Consider the following 20,746-nt stretch of genomic DNA (forward strand, 5'->3'; position numbering starts at 1 on the left):
AAGTGTGACTGGCCCAAGGTCACCCAGCAGCTGCATGTGGAGGAGCGGAGACGCGAACCCGGTTCACCAGATTACGAGTCCACCGCTCTTAACCACTACACCACACTGGCTCTCAACACAGGAGCTCTCCTGCTTTCTGCAAGGGTTTACCAAAGCGAAGGGGCAAACATCACGGAAGTGGACAGCGAGCCAAGTCTAGCATTATTAGCCAACTAAGCATTCAGACAGAAGAGAGCAAACTACTCACTGAGCGTGACCGTCTCGTTGATCCTGAAGCTGCAGAGGACGCGGTCGACATTGCGAGCGTGGCGGAAGCCGTTCCCTGTCACAACCACTTGGAATGACTCTGGAAAGACAGGGAATTACTGGTTTTCCTCCCCACGTCGAATAAAGGCACCACATTTTCTCTCTTTTTGGAAACACCTTTTTCCCCCTTTTAATATAAAGTGCAGCAATACAAAATACACTTTCCATCACAAATCAAGTCAAAGAAGATTCAAATCAACCTTATACAGTGGTACCTCTGGTTGCAAACGGGATCCATTCCGGAGCCCCGTTCTCAACATGAGCAGAACGCAACCCGTGTCGGCGCATGCGCGGGTTGCGATTCACCACTTCTGCGCATGGGTGTGATGTCATTCTGAGTGTCTGCGCATGCGCATGCACGACCGGTGAAACCCAGAAGTAACCTGTTCCGTTACTTCCGGGTCACCGCGGGACGCAACCTGAAAAGACGTAACCTGAACCAAACGTAACAAGAGGTATGACTGTAAAACTAAAAAATACTTAGAATCCCCCCTCACCAAAAAATAAATAAACAGGAGTTACATCTTGATCATTTCCTTCATCTTTTGCCTCACATAAGAGGATCCTGCGGGATCAGGCCAACGGCCCATCTAGTCCAACATCCTATTCCCACAGTGGCCGACCAGATGCTTAGGGGTTTGTCAATATCATTCTGAAACCCTTCTAGCTCTCTGGGTGCCTCCATGCTCCCCCAGGCTGAACATCTAATATATTACTAAGGAGAGAAAGAAAAAACAACCACCGTACATCTCCAGGCCTCCTCCTTCCAAAAGAAACTGACCCTGTAAAAGGATTCTTGGGGAGAGTCTGCAAAGGACTGACTGTTGGGCAAATCCCACACAGGACAGGACCAGAAGCAAATACAATACGAACACTATACAGCCTTCTAGGACCAGGTGCCAAACTGTCAAAGAATCATAGAATTGCAGAGTTGGAAGGGACCCCAAGGGCCATCTAGTCCAGCCCCCTGCAATGCAGCAATTGTGCCCACAGCTGTCCCTGGGTGGGCTCAAGCCACCAACCTTCTGGTTAACAGCCAGAGGCAATGACCCACTGTGCCACTGGTATCAGGTGTTGCTAAGCTATAATTGCCATCGCCCCATACCCCTGCCCAGTCCAGTGGATGGGAGCTGGGGTCCAACCACACCTGTAAGGTGCCGGGTTCCCCTTCCCTGTCTTATATTTATTATTATTATTATTATTATTATTATTATTATTTAATAATCTTTATTGGTTTAAAATACAGGCATAAACATAAAAGATGGTTTACAGCAGAAACAAAGAAGGAAAAAGTCAAGATGAAAAAATAAAAGAAAAAACTGTGTACAAAAAGAAACTGCATCTTCTCAAATAACAATTACCGTATTTTTCGCTCTATAAGACGCACCAGACTACAATACGCACCTAGTTTTTGGAGGAGTAAAACAAGAAAAAAAATATTCTGAATCTCAGAAGCCAGAACAGCAAGAGGGATCGCTGCGCAGTGAAAGCAGCAATCCCTCTTGCTGTTCTGGCTTCTGGGATAGCTGCGCAGCCTGCATTCGCTCCATAAGACGCACACACATTTCCCCTTACTTTTTAGGAGGGAAAAAGTGAGTCTTATAGAGCAAAAAATACGGTAAATAAAAATTATGGATATAAAACTTCCAATCGTTCTCATTATACTATTTATGCTGTCATTGCTTTCTCGCACAGCTTTATGTTATATCATATTATTTTCATATAATCCAAAAAAATATATATTACAGTTTTTTACTTACAGGTATCATTCAAGTTCTGCTAGTATAGTACTATTTGTACAGTATAGTCTTAAATATTCCTTAAATATTCTCCATTCTCCTTTCTGATTTAAAGCTCCTCTAACTCTTCCTGTCAGTTCTGCTAGTTGCAAGTACTCTATCATAAATGTCTGCCACTCTGTTATTGTTGGTGTTTTGCTTTTCCAGTTTCTCGCCACAGTATTCTAGCTGCTGTAATTGCATACATGAACAATGGTCTTATATTTTAAAATTTTTAATTTTCTGCCTAGTAGAAAAATCTCTGGTCTTTTTTTAAAGGTAAAGGTAAAGGGGCCCCTGACCATTAGGTCCAGTCGTGTCCGACTCTGGGGTTGCGGCGCTCATCTTGCTTTATTGGCTGAGGGAGCCGGCATACAGCTTCCGGGTCATGTGGCCGGCATGACTAAGCCGCTTCTGGCAAACCAGAGCAGCGCACAGAAACGCCGTTTACCTTCCCTCTGGAGTGGTACCTATTTATCTACTTGCACTTTGACGTGCTTTCAAACTGCTAGGTTGGCAGGAGCCGAGCAACAGGAGCTCACCCCGTGGCGGGGATTCGAACTGCTAACCTTCTGATCGGCAAGTCCCAGGCCCTGTGGTTTAACCCTTTTTTTAAAGGTAAGTTATATTAAAAGGAAAAAGCCTAAGACACATGCAAGGAAAGTTTTCTAACCAGATTCCACTCTGCAGTTGTGGCCATTAGTATGTGCAAGATTGCTTATAAACCAGAACAAACAGACGATGGGGGGAGCAAACTGTTATCGCTTCAAACTCCTCTGCAGGAAAAGTGACCCTGGTTTCTGCTGAATCAACTGTTTCGCTGGCTCTTAGCGTGGATGCCGCCCACTCACTGCCTCTCCCAGCGCACGCCTCGAGGGGGGCTCCTGCACTGTAGCAAAGCACACAAGTCAACTCAGGAATCTGGGCTGGGCTCCAAGCCACAATTTCTTTCATCCCAAAAGGATCAGCTGCACACCAGGCCAGGCCAATCCATCCCTGCAGGCTGGTGAGCTCATCAGGGGAAGAGGCAAGGCAGCAGAAAGGTGGAAGGTAAGCACCAGCCGGGAGAGGGGAGAAAAATCCTCGCCGTTGGCTATGTCTGTCTGGACAATTTTCTCAGAAGGGCGGAGGGTGCTGCATGGGGCAGGGGAGGAGGAAAGCTGCAAGGCCTCAAGGCAGGACCCCTTTAGTCATGGTGCGTGCATCAGGTGATCAGTGCCAGACAATCACCTCAAAGCACTGGCGGAAGCACCTTGAATCCAAGCCACTGCCTCCAGCGCCCTTGGCTGAACGAGGAAGTTCCTGATCAGCTGATTGACACTAACAGTGGCTCTGGGTGTAGCTCACTGTGTAGACCTGGAGCAGGGCCTTCTCTGCAGTGGCACACCCCAGCTGTGGAGGAACTCCCTTGCTGGGGAGCAAACCCTTGGGCAGAAGCATGATTTGCTTATTTATTTGAAGTATTTACAGTACAACCACATATTATGCACAATGAACTTGAACGATTTCAACTAGTGCAGATGAAAGCCAGGCTGGTTGAAACTGCACAAAAAGTTTAAAAGTACATAAGGTTAAAAAGTACTTTTTATCCTTCAGTAAAGAATTAAATATATATATGTGGAGAGCAGCAGAGCTCCTTTTGTGTTGCGTTTTCTCAGCTTTGAAGCTCTCCCAAGCTCTGCGATGCTCTCAGATGAGCTCTGGGAACTCGGACTGTGCCACAAGTTCTCACAAGAGCATACCAGTGCCATTTCAGAAGGATTTCAGAGCCTGGTATGCAAGGCAAGGCCCATTCAGCACGCCAGCTCCAGAAGGCAAGAATACTGTAATTGTGCAGGGCCAGTTCCAATGAGGTTTGTTTGGCTATATTTATTTTTGCGTCATCACCAGAACGTAACCTTTGCGCAAGTTGCAATTGTACTGCATAGCACCTTTCAGGAAGGTCTCACAAAGGTGATCACATAAAAGGTAATTACACAAATAAACACCCAAACTGACAAGGATTTTAAAGGAGTGACTTCCTTGGGGCTCTTCACGTGCCTACGTTCTCAAAAGGGAAAAGTCACAACAAGGCGATTTCCCCTGTCAATATTCACGCAGAAAATCTCCTGGTACAAATCAGTCTTCTGTGGCAAGATTGCATCCCTGATGAAACGCTTCACCTCCTAGGCTTTGCCAAGTTGCGTGTCTAAACCATCCTTTCCTCATGTCCAGGAGATCTCTGCAAAGCCCTTTATCTTGCCAAACATGGGCTAAGACTTTTGCATGAGAAAGACAGCTGACAAACAGCTATTCTTAAACCTTACAGACAATAACAGAGATTTCACAGCCCTTCTGGCCTAAACGAAAAGATTGAAATACATTCTGAATACAAATCCCATCAAGATCACTCCAATAGAAGCAGACATAAAACAAATGGAATTTTCTAGCATTCCCAGCCAAACTCTGTCTGGAAAATTTCCCAAGGAGAGCCAAAAGATGGCCGACTCCGGCATCTGCCTTCCCTCAGGGAACGACGAAGAAGAAACACAGTTATATGTAGCAACGAATGCTGGAAGAATCAGCTTTAAACTCACCTCCTGCACATATACTAGAAGGTTCCGCAGCCAAGATTTCAATGCATGATTTCTTCAAAATCTAGCAGGCATAGGAGAAAAAAAAAAAGAAATAAATAAAATCGCAGCAACATGCCTCAGTAACCTTCAGATACAGGTAATTTGGGGTGTGTTGCCCTTGTATAGCTTTCCCCAACCTGGTGCCCTTCAGAGGCTTGGACTACAAATCCCATGTATTGCAGAACATCTGAAGAGCACCCGGTATAGGAACTCTGCTCTGGGAGCACAATAAAATGATACTGGGGCTAAGGAAACAGCACCCCTAGAAATGTTTTATTACATATAAATGGTCAACATTTCAAGAAGAGCCTGATAGATCAGACCAGTGGCCCATCGGTCCAGCCTCCTGTTCGCACAGTGGCCAAAATGATGCTTATGTGAAGCTCACAAGGAGGATTCAAGCACAAGAGCCCTCTCCCCTTGTGTGGTTTCTAGCAACTGCTGTTCAGAACCCTTGCTGTCTCCAGATGTGGAGGCAGAGCCTAGCCATTGATAGCCCTCTCTTCTGTGAACTTGTCCAAGCCATTCAGGCTGGCGCCCATCACTGCCTCCTGTTGGAGCAAGTATCATAGTTTAACAATACCAAACTAAAACGCAGCTTGCTTTTTTAAAACTTCTCCGACACCTACCCTGCAACTCTCAAACCCTCGAATGTGTATATTAGGGGAAATTTTGCCTATGTGGCTATAACTCACACATATGTACAGCGGTACCTCAGGTTAAGTACTTAATTCATTCCAGAGGTCCGTTCTTAACCTGAAACTGATCTTGACCTGAAGCACCACTTTAGCTAATGGGGCCTCCAGCTGTCACCCGTGCCGCCGGAGCACGATTTCTGTTCTCATCCTGAAGCAAAGTTCTTAACCCAAGGTACTATTTCTGGGTTAGTGGAATCTGTAACCTGAAGCGTATGTAACCTGAAGCGTATGTAACCCGAGGTACCACTGCAGTATAATAAGGAAAGGTAAATGTACCCCTGACTGTTAGGTCCAGTCGCGGACGACTCTGGGGTTGCGGCGCTCACCTCTCTCTATAGGCCGAGGGAGCTGGCGTTTGTCCGCAGACAGCTTCTGGGTCATGTGGCCAGCATGACTAAGCCGCTTCTGGCGAACCAGAGCAGTGCACGGAAATGCCATTTACCTTCCCGCCAGAGCGGTACCTATTTATCTACTTGCACTTTGACGTGCTTTCGAACAGCTAGGTGGGCAGGAGCTGGGACTGAGCAACGAGAGCTCACCCTGTTGCAGGGATTCGAACCGCTGACCTTTCAATCAGCAAGCCCGGGGCTCTGTGGTTTAGAGCACAGCGCCACCCGCGTCCCTTATAATAAGGAAAACCATATGCAAAAATGTGCATATTGGAAGCAATCTGCATCAAAATGCTAACAATTTTTCATGAGGATTTTAAAAAAATTGCAAACTTTTACTAATATGTGGTAAACTTAATGTAAGACTGGAAACATTAGAAACTGGAGAACCCCAAATTGATGGATGCGTAAGTATGTCTGGGAAAAGGTGGCAGGTGTGGGATGATGAGGACCAGAGTGGGGTCCCTATTTTGGCTGGGGAAGTTATCTAGGCCCCCTTGATTTTTGGCAGGGTGGGGAAGAAGCGCAAATAAATTCTGTGTTAAAAAATCAGAGATATTTCAGCATGGGGACATTGTCCATTTCTAGCGCGCTGCTTTCACACCTGACCGTAAAAGAGATGCAGGTGGAACCATGGGCTCTTTAAAAGTCTGCATAGATTGTTGAAAAGAGTTTATGGGGCTCATACAAATACCAGGGATTCAGGAACCGAAGAGAAGCAGATTCTTCTAAGCAACTGACACCTCAGGAAGAAAGGTGAAGCTTGGAAGAGGAGAGTAGAGGAAATGTCTAGAGGTAAGCAGGAACTGCCAGAGATAAGAGAGAGAAAGAGGGAGGGAGAGAGAGAATAAGGAAGCATTTCTAGAAATCAGACTAGCGATAAAAGAGTGCAAAACTGAAAGGGAAAAAAGAGACCACTAATCTGGAACACAATATCCAAAATTCATACTTTTGTATGTAAGCATAAAAGCTTCTAGATTCAAATGTTGAATTTTAGATTTCAAAATTATCATTATTTATTTATATGCTGACTTTCCCCCAGTCTGGGACTCAAGGTGGCTCACACAGATAAAACAGAAAAAGCTAAAAACATAGAAAGGGCAATCATTAAAATGTAATTAAACACTGATAGAAATTAAAATAATATTGACACGATCCATTAAAAACACAGATAATAATAAAAGGACTGCAGTGCCAGCTCTTTCCTCAAAAAGTCAGTTTCCCAATGCCTGTTGGAACAGGAAGGGCTTCCCCTGCTGGTAGAAGGAGAGCCAGCAGGCTTCTCCAGGGAGGGAGTTCCAGAGTCTGGGAGCAGCCACCGAGAAGGCCCTGTCCCTACCAAATGTGCCTGAGAGGGTGGGTGGCAGGATCAAAAGAAGGGTCGCCCCTGACGATCTGTAAACCCAAGCAGGTCCGGATGAGGGAATACAATCTTTCAGATAGCCTGGACCTAAGCTGCATACGGTTTTATAGGCCTTAATCAGGACTTTGAATTTTAGATTTCAAAATTCAGAGCATGCTTTCAGTTCGGAGGCAAATTGCCCAAATCTCCCATTTTATAACCCAAAATTTAAGCTCTACTAAGAAGAAAAACCAGCTTTTGAAACATCGAAATTCTACATTTTCAGAATTGACTAAAGTTGTTTGTTCACTCGGCAGTTAGGCATTGCTTAAGATGGCATAACCAGGCTTGACATGAAAGCTCCTGGGATTGAGTATCCACTTCCAAGGCACTCAAGCATTGGGAAACAAAGGCAGCGGGCATGAATGCCAATATTTTAAATAAATGAAAAAATGATATACACCATTCACTCCTCTCTTGGTTATTTTAAGATGATAAAGAATAAGAGAGAAAGCCCTGCTTCCACCCATCTAAAAATGAAACTGGTGGGGATTTTGGAGCTTTGCTTGGTCTGTAATGGGAATATTGTCATAATAGGGATTAGGAGGGGAATGGAAACCCTCTCCCACAAAAGCCCCCAGACCTGCAATTTGTCAGGCTTAATCCACTCTGAGGAGGTTCCTGTGCCTGCCAATTCCATTCACTTCTGCCAAAATGGGTGTGGGGGGGGATATAGCCATTTAAAAACTCCTCATAAGAGTGAATGTGAGCTTCATTTTGCTCAGAACCCAAATCACAGACTGAGACAGAGGGAGCACAGAGCAAAAGGATTTGAATTTTTTTTTAAAGCACAGACACAAAGTGAATATAGGGGGCCATGCTAGTGATTAGAGGGTTGGACTACTAGGACCTGGGAGAGACCAGGGTTCAAATCTGCTGGGGGCCAGACACTGCCTTGCCTACCTTGCCGGCCTGTTGTGGGGGCAAAACAATGCTATTTTTCTAGAAACAGGGGTTCTGGAACTCCCCATAAACACCTCCATCCCTTATTCCCTTAGAATGGCAACCTGAGAGGGGCCAGAACTGAATTCTGGCTGAAAAAAAGCCCTAGGGAGAACCATGTACAGTGGTACCTCGCAAGACGAAATTAATTCGTTCTGCGAGTTTTTTCGTCTTGCGAAGCACGGATTTTGGAAAAGCTTCAAAAATCACCAAAGTCTTCAAAAACCTCAAAAAAGGCTACCACACCGCGTGCTATGAGTTGCTCCTTGAAGTCAAGTCGCAACTGCACCCCCTGAATGCACGGTTTTAAGAAAAAGGAAACAAACTTGCAAGACAAAGGAAACAAATTTGCAAGACGTTTTCGTCTTGCGAAGCAAGCCCATAGGGAAATCCGTCTTGTGTAGCAACTCAAAAAATGAAAAACTCTTTCGTCTTGTGAGTTTTTCGTCTTACGAGGCATTCGTCTTGCGAGGTACCACTGTATGTCATCTCGAGCTCCTTGGAGGAAAAGTTGACACATAGATGCAATAAATAAAAAAATACCCCTAGTGCATATCAATGATTCTGATAAGCTGATCTGATTTAATGTTTTGCTGTTTTAATGATATTGCGCCATTTCCCCCAAGTCTCTGAAGCTGAACTAGACAGTCATATAAGATGAAAATGTATGCAGAGCTTTTGTTTAGAACGGATACGGAAGTTTAGAAAAGGGCAGCTTGGCTCATCCTTCCTTCGCGATCTTCACTTTGTCTCTGTGTACTGACTGTATATCCTTGGGGTGAGTCACGGCCCCGTGAAATCTGTTGACGATTACACGCAGCGAGCATTTAATTTTATTTACATAGCCTGAGCATCACTAAGCTTTATCCAAGCTGAAAACCTCAAGGGTGGGAAGGGGGTGGGGGGGGGAAACTTATTTCCAAACATTGTTTTGCTGCAGGAGAACTGTAAACAGAGCTGTGGAAAGAACAGTGCTGCAGGGTCTAAACAGCCAGCGGCCCGCCAGCCAAAATGCAACCCACCGGCCATGTTGGAGGCTTGATGAAACTCTTTCTCTCTTTTGACTGTCTGAGGTTGGTATCCTGCATTCGGTCTTGTTAAGTTGTGGGTGAACATATCAGACAACACAGCGATTCTTCAAACAGCTCTTGTTTATTCACAGGCCAGGACAGAACTGAACTGAAGGGTTCAGTCAGCTTGCTTATATAGAGCTCCAGTACAACTTAACTGTAACAACTTTCTAAAACTATCCAATCACTGAGCATCACTTTCGATCCCTTATTTGCATAACTATCTACAGTATCCCCCTGCTGGCCCAGGGTGAGAACTTCAGTACATAACAGGTCTGGTGGGCCTCACGCCATGCCAGCAGTGACTCTCCATGGCATGGAGTCCTACCATGGCTCACTATTTATTTATTTAATGCATTTCTACCCCAACTTTCTATCCAAGGAGCTCAAGGTTCTCTCCCTCCGCGTTTAATCCCCACAACAACCCTGCGAGGTAGGTGAGGCTGAGAGTCAGCCACTGGCCCCCAAGGTCCCCCAGTGTGGACCCTGGTTTCTCCAAAGCGATGGCTTTGTGGGGTTCGTTGGCAACTGGAAATCCAAAATAAGTTGGGGTGTGGACGTGGGAAGCCCTTCTATCTTCAGCTCAGCCTGTATATGTGTGTAAATAAACCCATATATCTCAAAAAAAGAAAATAAAAAGACAACACAATCTCCAGTCACCTTCAACACCTTCAATTTAGCCAGCTAGCCCTGGTGATCATCTAATGTTTATTGGCTGGATTTCCCCCTCTGAATTGATTTTTGAAAATTTATTGTTATTCATGCTTTATACTGTATTTTATGCTGTTTTTTCTTGCATCAATTAAGTGTTTTAAATTTGTTGTTAACTGCCCTGAGCCCGGTTTTCTGAAGCGGGAAGGGTGGGGTATAAATAAAAATTTATTATTATTTATTATTATTATTATAACTCTGAGGAAACGAAACCTGAGCTGCTCATGGAGACTCCTCTCCCAGGGATTGGAAATCAGTGCTTAGTGTGGCAGCACCAACACTTTGGAACTCCCTGCCTATTGAGATCAAGCAGGCGCCTTCCCTGTACTCTAAAAATAATCTAAAAGCCTGCTAAAAATATTCTAAAACCATTATTGTTTAGACAGACGCTCAGAAAGTTCAGGTGATTTTAATCTGTTTTAGGATTTTGACTAATAATAATAAAATTTATTTATACCCCGCCCTCCCCGGCCAGAGCCGGGCTCAGGGCGGCTAACACCAGTAAAATTACAATAAAAAAATAATGGGGGGACGGGACATTTTAAAATACAGGTATGTATGTTTCAACGTTAGGATTCCCATTTTTTCTTGATTTTACTGTTTTATCGTTTCATAAACCACTTTGACGTTTTTCTTTTTCTTACAATCCGGCGGTGTATAAACTTTATGAAATAATTAAAGAATGCAAACAACCCTTTTGGTGCTTCACTGTGTAAAGTCTTTTCAGAACGAATCAAGAATTTCCAAGCGGTCTGACAAGCCCACAATTGAGGCCTTTTCCTGAACTCATGCCCTGATCTGCAAAAATTCCCTCTTGAAAGCCGCAAAGAAAATTGCCTCAGAGCAAAGCAAGACAAAGGCCTCATAAAACCTGTCTCCCTGCTTTGCCGTGGGGAGTGGGGGGTGTTTCAGGAGGGCAGCCTTCGGCAGGCCTGATTCCTTTTGTGAGGGGTAGACAGGACACTTATGGGGCTTTCCGTGCATGAAATTATTTTGTAAGGATGTGCAGATCAACCATGAGAGAAGCAAGAGCAGGGTGCCAGTTCACAACAAAGCAACCCTCCTCCAAACTCCTCCTTGCCATTCAGTCTCCAAGAACAAAGGCTGAGTTGCATTTATTCATTATTACAGTTAATTGATCCATCACCTTCCAAACCACCGTGGATGTTTTCTGTTCTGTTCTGTTCTGTTCTGTATCAATAGCCAAAACCCAGTGGCATAGCGTGGGTTGTCAGCACCCGGGGCAAGGCAAGTAATTTGCGCCCCCAACCCGTGAGCCTAACCCATGAGCCAGGTAGGGGCAGAGAGCTGCGAGTGTGAGTGCGCGCCCCCCCAGATGTTGCGCCCGGTGCGGCCAGCCCCCCTGCACCCCCCATGCTACGCCACTGCCAAAACCCACAAAACTTCTTTGGTGAGAGGCAACAGGGAGGCCAAAGGAATAAGAGGCATACGGTACGGGAAGCAAAGCTTAAAACATCCTTAAAAGCTATTCTTCAAGCTGACATGAGAAACAAAGGGGGGGCCACAGTGGTCTATACGGAAGAGGACGAAAAACCCCTACAAAATCCACGGTTGGGCACAGCTGGTCTATGGCTCAGCTCATTTGGAATTAAAAATGATGGTCTGTCCCTATTACAGATAGGTAGCCGTGTTGGTCTGCCATGGTCAAAACAAAATAAAAAAATTCCTTCCAGTAGCACCTTAAAGACCAACTGAGTTAGTTCTAGGTATGAGCTTTCGTGTGCATGCACACTTCTTCAGATATGTATCTGATATGTATCTGATATTCAGATATGTGTATCTGAAGAAGTGTGCATGCACACGAAAGGTGCTACTGGAAGGAATTTTTTTATTTTGGTCTGTCCCTAGTGGTCTTAGGTTTCCATAGTGATGGTGATGACAGTTAATTTATTAGTTGTCTTCTAAAACCACCACATCAAGGTGATTTACATATCAGATAATTTAAAACAGAAACACAGAAAACAACAAATACATTTAAAACAGGACTAAAACCCAGACAAGTGGGCAGACATGGGAAAGAACCATTTATCCAGCTGAGAATGCTTATGGAAGCAAAAATGTCTTCAACTGTTTCTGGAAAGTGTTGGTAGTGGGCGCCTGTCAAATCTGGACAGGGACAGAATAGGGGCAGCCACACTAAAGGCCCTGCTCCTCTGAGTTACTATGGAGCAGGCTTCCGAGATCTTTGCAACTTGCAAATCTCTTGCAGACTGCAGGGATCTGCTGGGTGTTTGTTTATTAATTGCATTCATATCCTTTTTATATATATATAAATATTTATTAAAGTTTTTGAATACAATACATAAATAATAAACAACATTACTTATATCATAACATAGTTTCATCACTTCTTTGGACTCCCTCACGTCTCCCGCTCCCACTTACATCGTTATAAAATTTTTTCAAGCAAATTATCATCTTGTTTAGAACCTTATATCCGCTCATTTAAATAAAATCTAGCAGTTCTCCAAAAATTTGGTTGAATGTTAAGAAGGATGCTAGATCATAAATAACTGTCCACCACTGAATTAGATTTGAATTTGACGATAAGTGAGATTAAGGAAAATAATTGCATTCATATCCTGCCTTTTTCTGCAGAAAGCTTAAAGGTGGCATGCATGGTTCTACTCTTCCTCCTCCTTTAATCCCCGCAACAACCCTTTGAGGTGGGTTAGGCCCAAACCAACCAGCGAGGTGACTGACTGGCCCAAGGTCAGCCAGTGAGCTTCACGGCCGAGTGGGGATTTGAACCCTGGTCTTCCAGACCCTAGCTCAGGATTCTAACCACTGCCCCACGCTGGTTGCCCTCGGTGCCAGCTTGGCCCTCAATCTGAGGTATAGTGATCAGCCAGTGTGGTGTAGCGGTCAGAGTGTTGGACTAGGATGTGGGAGACCAGGGTTCAAATCCCCACTCAGCCATGAGGCTCACTGGGTTCCCTTGGGCCAGTCAATGTAGCTCTCAGCCTAAGCGACCTTGCAGGATTGTTGTGGGGATTAAATGAGATGGGGTGGGGGACAACAATGAACCCCACCTTGAGCTCACTGGAGAAAACGGTGGAATAAAAGAAATTATTAAGTTAAGGTTGAGAAATATGATAAGAACTTGTTGAGCAGACAATATAAATTGGAATGCAAGAAGGGGAGGGGGGAGGAGGTCTGAGACATAAGGTGAAAGAAGATAAGGTTCTTTAAATATTATGTGTTTTTATTAATTGTTTTTCTTTTTTGGATATATTTTTTTTAATTTTTGCTTTTTGTTTTGTTATTATATGGAAAATTTCAATAAATATTATTTTAAAAAAGAGAGAAAACGGTGGAATAGAAATGCAGTATAACAATAAAATAAATAAATATAATCTAGCATGCACCCAAGGGTGCCAGAGGGATTGGTTTCACACTTTATTCTATTTATTTATTAGGTGGTGTACATACTGTATTTTTCGCTCCATAAGACACACTTTTTTCCTCATAAATAGTAAGGGGAGATGTCTGTGCGTCTTATGGAGCGAATGCGTGGTCCCTGGAGCCAAACTGCCCAGGGGCGAAAAGCAGATTGTGCTTTTTTTTTTTTTAGAAATATGGAAGGGGGTGTTGAAATGAAGCCGCTGAGCAGCTGATCGGCAAGTGATCAGGAGGGAGATAAGGGACGCTAGTAATAAAGGAGGCTGCCTGGTAAGGGGGGAGGTAAAAGCCTATGGATTCTCAGGATTTTTGCATTGGGTCACCCCAAATTCACCATCAGATCACATAGCATGTCCATGGCTAAAGCCTACACACACAAAAAATCACACATCCACTGTTGCGTGGGGCCATAATGGCGCAAAAATGTGGTTACAAAGCACGGATCCACATGGATTCTCAGGATTTTTGCATTGGGCTACCCCAAACTCACCATCAAATCACATATCATGTCTGTGGCCACAGCATGAACCACAAAAATCATACACCCACTGTTTCATTCAGAATATTTTTTTTCTTGTTTTCCTCCTCTAAAAACTAGGTGTGTCTTATCGTCAGGTGCATCTTATGGAGTGAAAAATACGGTACTTCTCCTCCCCATTTTAGCCCCACAACAACCCCAGGAGGTGGGTTAGGCCGAGAGGCAGTGACTGGCCCAGGGTCACACCCAGTGAGCTTCTTGTCCCAGGTCCCAATCCAACACCCTAACCATTTCACTGCCCCACACTCCATATGGATGTCTCCCTCCTTCCACTTTCTGCATTGAAAGCAGCTCTTTCAGGGGAGCAGCTCCTATGAAGCCCCTGCTAGACCCTCCCTCTCTTTCGTCGGGCTGGTTTTGGCCCCCACACCCCACACCCAGGACCACAATTTTCTGCTGCTGCTGCTCTGCCTGTTATTTCCTGTGCTTCTCCACCCACGGATCCCTTGTGCTGAGATTCTGACCGCCCAGAAAGATATAATCAACCAATTTATGGGGAAACGTACAGCTTTTCCTCAACACATAGAATGCTATTCCTTGCCCATGCCTGCACCACACATCCATGATCCCTCTATTATGAGATTTTATCATTTCACAGCGACCCTTGGGTAACCTGATTGCTGCTAGTAAGGTTGGGAGGAGCCCAGAAAGCGCTCGGATAATCAGCTCTGCCCAGATTTTTCACATGCGCGTACACACACACACACACACACACACACACACACACAGAGGCAACTGCTTCTGGAACCCATTAAGAACAGCTGCAAAAGGAATGAAAGCCTGCAAACGAAATCTCTCTTACAATCTCACAATACCTGGTGATCCAACATCATTTAGTGCTTCCCGTCCAATTTGGAAACAAGCGTTAGGAAAGAGAAGAGGAGGGCCAAGATCCAATTTGCCTTGCAATAAGGTAGGCTCATGTACCGGATAAACATAATGATGTACAGAAACGTAGAATTGTAGAGTTCAAAGGGACACCAAGGGCCATCTAGTCCAACCCCTGTGATGCAGGAATCGCAGCTGAACAATCCCTGACAGGTGGTCATCCATCTGTATAGACTGACTGATAGGCAGTTTTTTGTTTTAAGTGTTAAAACCATGTTGGGAAGGGATGTTGTAAAAACGAGCCAAAAGGTCTTTGAGGAAGTGTGAAGGAATTTGCTAAAGGGTTTTATTACCTTGCTTTTCCTTGCTGCAGCCTGGGATGTTTGTTACCTTATCTGCTTAGAAACCGAATTTGCAATGCTTGCCTTGCAAGAAAGCAGGTTCTTCCAATGGAGTGCATTTGTGGCTCAAACACGCCACAGTAGTTGTTTGCAATCCCTTGATACGTCCGTTTAGCTCTGGCTCATGTCTACCTGCCCCTTCTGTGCAACTGAACTGGGAAATCCACACCTTGACGCTGTGAAAATAAATCCACTCAAAGGCACTAGGGCACATCTGTGGGAGTATGACGTTTGCCATGTGAAACCAGCTCTTGGTGGTGCTTCAGGCATACGCCATTATATGAATGTTGTTCCTGGTTGTTGCATGTTGTTCCAACCATGTTTCACACATTTTTCATAGGCTACCAGCCAGAAACAAGAAGAAATAAACCACATTCCCTTATTCGAACAAATTGATCCGATGCTCTCTTTTGCATTTGATTTCCTGACCGGCTCCGTTGTTCATAGAATCATAGAGTTGGAAGAGACCACAAGGGCCATCGAGTCCAACCCCCTGCCAAGCAGGAAACACCATCAGAGCACTCCTGACATATGCTTGTCAAGCCTCTGCTTAAAGACCTCCAAAGAAGGAGACTCCACCACACTCCTTGGCAGCAAATTCCACTGTCGAACAGCTCTTACTGTCAGGAAGTTCTTCCTAATGTTTAGGTGGAATCTTTTTTCTTGTAGTTTGGAACCATTGCTCCGTGTCCGCTTCTCTGGAGCAGCAGAAAACAACCTTTCTCCCTCCTCTATGTGACATCCTTTTATATATTTGAACATGGCTATCATATCACCCCTTAACCTCCTCTTCTCCAGGCTAAACATGCCCTTAGCCGTTCTTCATAAGGCATCGTTTCCAGGCCTTTGACCATTTTGGTTGCCCTCCTCTGGACACGTTCCAGTTTGTCAGTGTCCTTCTTGAACTGTGGTGGCCAGAACTAGACACAGTACTCCAGGTGAGGTCTGACCAGAGCAGAATACAGTGGCACTATTACTTCCCTTGATCTAGATGCTATACTCCTATTGATGCAGCCCAGAATTGCATTGGCTTTTTTAGCTGCCGTGTCACACTGTTGGCTCATGTCAAGTTTGTGGTCAACCAAGACTCCTAGATCCTTTTCACATGTACTGCTCTCAAGTCAGGTGTCACCCATCTTGTATTTGTGCCTCTCATTTTTTTTGCCCAAGTGCAATACTTTACATTTCTCCCTATTAAAATTCATCTTGTTTGTTCACCTTCGCAAGCACAGACTAAGAACAGATCTAAATCATGGTTGAAACTGCCACTTGCACAGTTAAGGCTGCAATCCTATGAGGCACTCAGCCGGCTTGCTTGCTTAGGATTGTGCTGCCTGCCACTGGCCCTCACTCCAAATGGAAGCATTTGCAACCCTGCAGCCTAACTGGAGCACTTCATCTGCAACAGTGAATCTGCCACTTCCCCCTGGGGAGGCACAGACATCTCGCCCAACCATTGACCTCTTGGCAAAAGCCTCTCCACGCTTTGTACTTGCTAACCATAAACAAGCCTCTGGCATCTCTTGCCCATCATCCAAGCCCATTCCCACCCCCCACCCAGGTCCAGCCCTTCAGTTCCATTCCTGCTACTACAGAAGAGGAGGCGCTCAGATGTCAGGATAGTGATAAATGCCTGGTTTCTGGCAACAACACTGGTGATTTTACAAGAGTCGTAAAATGAACACAATGGTAAGTGATACTTACAGAGTCAATGATTCCCTGGAGAGCTTCGAAGCCATCATTCACCGGGAAGACGTGATCCTTGCTGTCAGCGATCCGTGCCAGCTGGAAGAGCAACAAAAAGGGTCAAACGTGTCAGCAGCCAGCAAACAATGTCATAAGGAGGACTTGAACGCAAAGTCTTGTCCAAGCAACCCAGGGGTTGTGGCTAACAGGCAACGGTGGTTTTCGTGTGTTTGCTTTTAACGTGCCAGTGGCCAATGCACTGTGATTTCTTTTGTCCCACAATCGGGTTTAGCAGGATTTGCAGCCCCTTCGAAAACATAAAATGCTTTGTTTTTGTTTTATAGTCTTTTAGAATTGGAAGGGATCCCAAGGATCATCTAGACCAACGCCCTGCTAAAGGAGCCACAGCTAAAAGGCTCCCTGAGAGCTGGCCATCCAAAGTCTGTTTAAAAACCTCCAACAAAGGAGAGTCTACCACCTTCAGGGGGACTCTTGTTCCACTGTCTAACGGCTCTTACTCTTCCTAATATTTACTTGGAAGCTACTTTCTTGTGATTTGAATCAGTTGGTTTAGGTCCTCCCCTCTGGAGCAGCAGAAAACAAGCTAGTTCCATCTTAAATGCTACAGCCCGTCAGGTGTTTGAGGATGGTTAGTGTTATAAGTAATAAAACTGCTCCTTTTCCCTTATGGGGTACCCAAGAGCCCATATAGAGTCCTTTCTTAGGTTCTCTATTGGTCAGAGAAAATAACAGAGACCAACCAGAGAATATTGAGAAGCAAATCAGCTAGTAAGTCTGATCTTTATTAACTGTTGCAACAGGGTGCTCCCCTCACACGCAGGAAAGGAGGAGGACCCAGGACAAAGGTGTGTCCGTCCTTATATAGACATTTTAAATTGCTCGCCCTGGAGTCCAAGACCCCCCCCCCCGAAACACCATACATACATCACAGAAGTGGTGTAGCCCAAGACCACACCCCCCCAGATACATCATACCTACATCGCAGAAAAGGCGGTCTACAACAGAAATCTGAGTGCTTTGTTTTTACCCTGTCTGCCAGGTTACCTGTTAATGGTCACTTGACTGGATTACCTGGGGAGCCTGGCCATCCTTTTGTAATGATAATACTTAATTCCTGAGCCAGGTCACAGGCTCACCTTGTTCATACCTTAAATGTGCCCTTAAGGCAAGATTTGTGAGGACAGAGACAATGGGGAGGTTTCTGCATTTCCTTCGACCTTGTAGAGAAATATTTGAGGTGACTGAAAGAGTCAAAATGGCTTTTAGGACTTTTCCTGTGGGTTTTAGGCATGTGGTTTATATGTTTATATATGTGTTTGCTTGGTACATTTGTGAACATTTATTATATATTTATAAGACCTAAAAATTCTTATAACATTAGCATATGTGGAGAATGGAGGTGTGGAACTGAGCAAACATGCCATAAGTAGCACTGGCTCTCTTATTTATGTCATAAAGTTTATTCATCACTTGACTGTGGGAAAAACCCAACCTCAGTTTAGAGAAAAGATGAAACAATAAACTTATCACCAAGAAAAATGAACAACAATAATTTTAAAGCTGCAAAAAGTTGAAATAGCAATAGGCTCACAAAAGATTAAACTCGCGTTAACTTTCTAAACATCTTGTAGGCTCGTCTAAACAAGAATGTTTTTAGCAGGCGCCAAAAACATTACAGCGAAGGCGCCTGCTTGATCTCAATGAGCAGGGAGTTCCAAAGCGCAAGTGCTGCTGGCATTCTTACAAAATGTTCCTATAAAAGATGGAGTTCACACACACTTAAAAAAACCAAACTGCTGTTTTGTGCAAATCTGGTATATTGGGAACTTACCTGTGTTTCATTGAAATCTTTCACACCAACGCAGTACACAGTTGCGCCAAGGTCACGGGATCGGTTTGCCTTGAGCAAGAGAATAAAGAATAGATAATTACTGAAACAGATTAAAGATGTAATCATGTGAACATAGTTTTGATGGCTTGACTTTGTGGCTGCCTTCAGGTTTGAGCTTCCCTTAAAAGTGATGACTAACTCTCTCCTACCCACCCACCCACCCAACCATCCAGCCATTTTACCTGCCGATGCCTATCAAGTCTGTCTACAAGTTCACCAGTAGGGAAAAGAGAGTGTCTTAAAGTTATAGGAAATTGAGACATTGAAAAGAGATATTTCCTTCAAATTTCATCCACTTCTGTCAAAAGGGGAAAAGAAGTTTTCCCATGATAGCCAACAGGGAGGTACTGAGCTTTAGTTTTCCCAAATGAAAATGGCAGGTCCAGAGGAGTCCAGCCTTCTGACTGGTGCTTCTGCCATCACCATATCATTTTTCATTTATATTCCACCTTTACATTTATATTCCAAGGAGCTCAAGGTGCCTACATACAGCAGCTTCTCCCCAGAGGTGGGCTAGGCTGAGAGTGAGTGAGTAGCTCAAGATCACCCAGTGAATTTCATGGCTGGGTGGGGATTTGAACTCTGGTCTCAGCCCAGAACTCTAGCCCAGAACTCTAACCACTACATCACACTGGGCTGCCCACTGCCAACCAGTAAGCTGGACCTGATCCATTTGCCCAGGAGCTTCCAAAGCAAGAATATGCTTCCAGGCCCTGGCTCACCAGATAGCAGATACAGAAGCCAGTCACCTCCTGAACTTTAAATGATATAATATTTGAATTATTAAGGATGAATGCCATACTCTCAGAATTGATGTATTTCGTTTTAGAAGAAAACTTATATGCCCCCTTTCAGTCCCAGAAGAGGATCCCAAGGTGACTTGTCATAAAACAAATTATTACATATCAGAAAACCAGGGCTAAAATAATAACAAACAAAAACAGTGTGATTGAAATAAGAGACAAAAGAAGAAAGGGGGGAAATTCAGATCTAGCTAGTGGACCTGTTTCTTGCAAATGCAAATTTATTTCTGCCCAAGTTTTATTATCATCACTTTTTTTTTTTTTTTTGCTGGACTTCCTTAATTTCCATTCCACAAAAGGAATCTTTCCATTTGGGTGTTCAAGGCTCAAAATTCTACTTTTACTGGGGATGTGGGGGAAACCTCACCACCACCTCCACATTTCCATTCCAGTTAATAATTCCCTCCAGCTTCTGGTCAGAACAAATCCAAGTTTTCACACCATCACAGCGCTGCATTTCATCAGGCTGCCAGATACAGCATCTCTCTCGCCCTTGAGCAGATACACAATCAGCCCGATTCAACTATCAAAATCCTGTTAAGAGTCTATAAAACAACGCACTGGAGACTATCCAACTAACGACATGTCTCTCTGACCTGCATGCCACTCTGACCTGGGATGTACTGGAGAAATAACAGCTCTGTATCACTGACTCTTTTGCCTGCTAAGCTCCCTCCTTAAAGGTAAAGGGACCCCTGACAATTAAGCCCAGTCGTGAACGACTCTGGGGTTGCGGAGCTCATCTCGCTTTCAGACCGAAGAAGCCGGCGTACAGCTTCCGGGTCATGTGGCCAGCATGATTAAGCCGCTTCTGGCAAACCAGAGCAGCGCACGGAAATGCCATTTACCTTCCCGCCAGAGTGGTACCTATTTATCTACTTGCACTTTGATGTGCTTTCGAACTGCTAGGTTGGCAGGAGCTGGGACCAAATAATGGAAGCTCCGCTGACCTTCTGATCAGCAAGCCCTAGGCTCAGTGGTTTAGACCACAGCGCCACCCGTGTCCCAAGCTCCCTCTTAAAGCTCCGAAAAATCTGGCTCAGCCACCCTAAAGCTTTTGCTTCCTTTTGTGTGTTTAAATGGCAGGGGGTGGTCTGTTGTAACATTCATGCAGGGAGGAGGGTGATCTCCCAGTTGTGAAAACCGATGGCCTGAACTCCCAACTCCACCCACTGCAAAAAAATCAAATCAAATCCAGGGAGGGGAACATTATGCATGGAGCACATCCAGTTGTCTTATCCTGT

General features: G+C 44.6%; 1 protein-coding gene across 1 annotated transcript in view; it reads right to left on the minus strand.

The window, feature by feature from the left end:
- The window catches only part of ANTXR1 (ANTXR cell adhesion molecule 1), a 133,450-nt gene that overhangs the window by 83,422 nt on the left and 29,282 nt on the right, over positions 1-20,746 (minus strand). The window contains exons 7-10 of the mRNA XM_081868473.1: positions 18,640-18,708; positions 16,806-16,886; positions 4,661-4,721; positions 248-346 (exon numbers count right to left, since the gene is read on the minus strand). Coding sequence (XP_081724599.1) covers positions 248-346; positions 4,661-4,721; positions 16,806-16,886; positions 18,640-18,708 — 310 coding nt within the window. The remainder of the gene's footprint in view (positions 1-247; positions 347-4,660; positions 4,722-16,805; positions 16,887-18,639; positions 18,709-20,746) is intronic.

Source organism: Podarcis erhardii (assembly GCF_964252035.2).
Source record: "Podarcis erhardii genome assembly, chromosome: 7".
NCBI classification, from domain to species: domain Eukaryota; kingdom Metazoa; phylum Chordata; class Lepidosauria; order Squamata; family Lacertidae; genus Podarcis; species Podarcis erhardii.